The following is a 2815-nucleotide window of genomic DNA, read 5'->3' as shown; positions in this document are numbered from 1 at the left end:
AGGGCTTGGTTGTTAACCCCCATGGCTTGGGCCGCCTTCCTCCGATGCGCGCAAGTTCGCACTCGCGCAGTGTCGCGCGCGGCAGATAAAATTTAATTATACTTATTATTAGTTGCAGTTCGCGAGGCGCGTATTTCACTCGGCACTCCTCGACTTAATTGTTTAAGTTTCTCCCTCTCTCTTTTCTTGTAAAATTTCGAGTGCAGCTACTGCGTTGAACAATCGCTCGGCGCGATCAAAGAAAACTGCCTTCGTGCGCCCGATAAATATTTATATCGAAATCTCCGCTCCTCGTATTTCTTCCTCAGCTGCGATCATCGGAGCTCGTTCTCGTCGAATTTATGGCCTAGGTCAAAAAGCGCCGGATTAGTTGCCTGGGCATACGCACTGACACAAGTGCACCAACGCACACACACAAACGAGGCGCGCCGTAGCGAGATTCTAATACGGCCCTGTCGCAATGCGTTTACTCCGTAAAATCAAAGCATATACATAGATATGCGCGTGTATACATATACGGCTGGCGTTGTGTAATCTTTGCTCGGGATCGTGTAGGTCGAGTTGCTACAGCTACAGCTACTGCTGCTGTATAGGTACCGACACGCGTAACCCTACGGCACATGGGGGTTACCGCGGCAACGCCGACAAACCTGGCTGCAGCGCCTTTGAAAATGGAGCTCGATCCGGACTACACGTTTGTGCCTCTCGCACCGAGACATTACATGGGTATCGAGAATAAAAATACCCAGCGTAACTTCATGAAATGGTGAGGCTGTTTTTTTCTTTTTTTTTTTTTTTTTTTAAGTAAAAATTTGCTCGTATCTACAGCACATAAACGTAATTACGTGTATTAGTTTGTTTCTACGTGCGCCCGTGTGTGACGTGCATGTATGTGTGTGTGCGTGCGAAAATTTGATAACCTTTGGCGGGACTGCGGTGTACGCACGCTCCGGCGCGCCTGCACTTTTAATGAGACCTCGACGCTGCCTTACTATTACATTTTCTCTCTCAACTGCGCAGGGGACTGCTGGGCAATATCAGCATACAAGATTTCTGTTTCAATGAGCCGTTTCAACCGTACAACAAATATCACATCGCCGAGGTTACACATTTTTCTACCCCCATCTCAATTTTCTCAGCGCGTATTCACCACACTATGTTTCATTTTCCGAAATTCGGATTTTTTCGCAGCAATTTTTCAAGGATGATAAAGTCGTGTCAAGTTTGCTGCTGAAAGAGGGAGATGCATGGATCAATAAAGGTATGAAGATGAGAAAGAAAAAGACCACAATAAATGTGTAAAATGCAAATTGATGATATTGATCAATCGTGTAATATTTACAGGCATCGCAGCTGCCACGGTGGAGATCACGCCGGTGCCGTGCACTGTATTCAACATGAGCTTTTTCGATAAATTAACAAACCCTGAGAACGGCATCTGCGGAGCGACTGGAAATATCCGCAAACAATGCGACCTCGAGATCGACAATTTCATCGTATCCGACAAGCTCAGATCGGTAGGGGCAGCATTGATTGTCTCTCTTTCTCTTCCTTTCTCTTTTTCTCTTTTTCTCTCTTTCTCCCTTTCTTTTTTATTACATTGAGAGAAAAAAAGCAGCACGTTATTATGTCGATGTATTTATATTCATAGATGATACTCGACGAGGATAGCTGCGAATATAATTTATTCAGCAGCGAGGAACGAGAAGAATTTATCTTTCGGCTTTTACAATTATTGGTTCTTGGCGGCGCGCTCTGCCAGTACGAGGACGAGGTGAAACCATATTTAGACACGATAAAAATAATCTACAAAGATCTCGTACGGTATGGCATGTCTCGCGATATTTTTTCACGAACCACGACGAGAAAAAAAGAATCATTTTTCCAAAAGAAGAAAATTTTTTCTGCCCTTCTCAGAGTACACAAGAAAGAGCTAAATTACGAACTGTCGATAGGTACGACTGTGTTGCAAGTCGTAGCGCGAGATGCCCGAGGCGAGGCGTTCTTTCCAAGCGAACCGGAGCAACGGCAAAATATTGGATTCCTCTTAATAGATGGCACAAATCGACAGATAACGACGCTTCTACATCAGTTTGGTGCTTTTCATTCTTGGTGATGGATGTTAAACGAAGCTTTTCTTTCTCTTTTTTCTACCCTCATACGTACGAATATATCTGTATATTCTTGGTAAAATTGCCAAGACTGATTTAAAGGATAACTTGTATTTGGGTTGTATGCAGAGAGAGGGAAAAGCAGAATGCCAGTGGATTTATTGTAGTATTTTTCCGCAAAAGTTTTTTTGTCATTTTAAAGTCTCGTTATGACCGAGGTTTTTTTGTCATTTCAAAAGTGCCACGCGCTTAATTAGAAAAAGACAGCTTTGGACGAAATATACGAATCTCGTAATGAAAAAATGTTGTGGATCATTTTATTCGCACCGACTCCTCAATTGCGTTCATATATTAACTTCCGATATATATTTTCAATACAGTCATTACAATTGGAGTGAGAAGAAAAATAAACAACAATTAACAAATTCACGTGGTAATGAAGTGAAGAAAATTAAACGCTCCCATCTGTCCAATTCTCCTTTCATTTTCCGCACACGTGTGCGTGCGTTCGTTACATCGCGTACGTGTATTAAACACAGTCAAGCAATTTTGAAAATTGAATATATTTACTATATGTAGGGGGATGCGCGCAGGATACGAAATAGACAAATTGTTGCTTATATGTATACAAGACTGGGCATGCCAGGCGTAAATTGCAAGTGTAACACGAACGAAAAACAACTCCTTTTCCGGCGCACAATAGC

At 42.6% G+C, this 2815-nt stretch overlaps 1 protein-coding gene across 1 annotated transcript; it reads left to right on the top strand.

Annotated features, from left to right (window-relative positions):
• The first annotated feature begins 671 nt into the window (after nt 1–671).
• LOC106650547 (uncharacterized protein C11orf70 homolog) lies at nt 672–2116 on the top strand. Its single transcript, XM_014368661.1, has 6 exons — nt 672–766; nt 1021–1102; nt 1192–1261; nt 1345–1517; nt 1652–1824; nt 1918–2116. Exons 1-6 carry the CDS (start codon nt 672–674, stop codon nt 2114–2116), a joined length of 792 nt encoding a protein of 263 aa, XP_014224147.1.
• The last annotated feature ends 699 nt before the right edge of the window (nt 2117–2815 follow it).

The sequence above is a fragment of the Trichogramma pretiosum genome, unplaced genomic scaffold (genome assembly GCF_000599845.2).
Source record: "Trichogramma pretiosum strain Unisexual culture from Peru unplaced genomic scaffold, Tpre_2.0 scaffold45, whole genome shotgun sequence".
NCBI lineage: Eukaryota > Metazoa > Arthropoda > Insecta > Hymenoptera > Trichogrammatidae > Trichogramma > Trichogramma pretiosum.
This window is presented reverse-complemented; position numbering and strand designations above follow the sequence as displayed.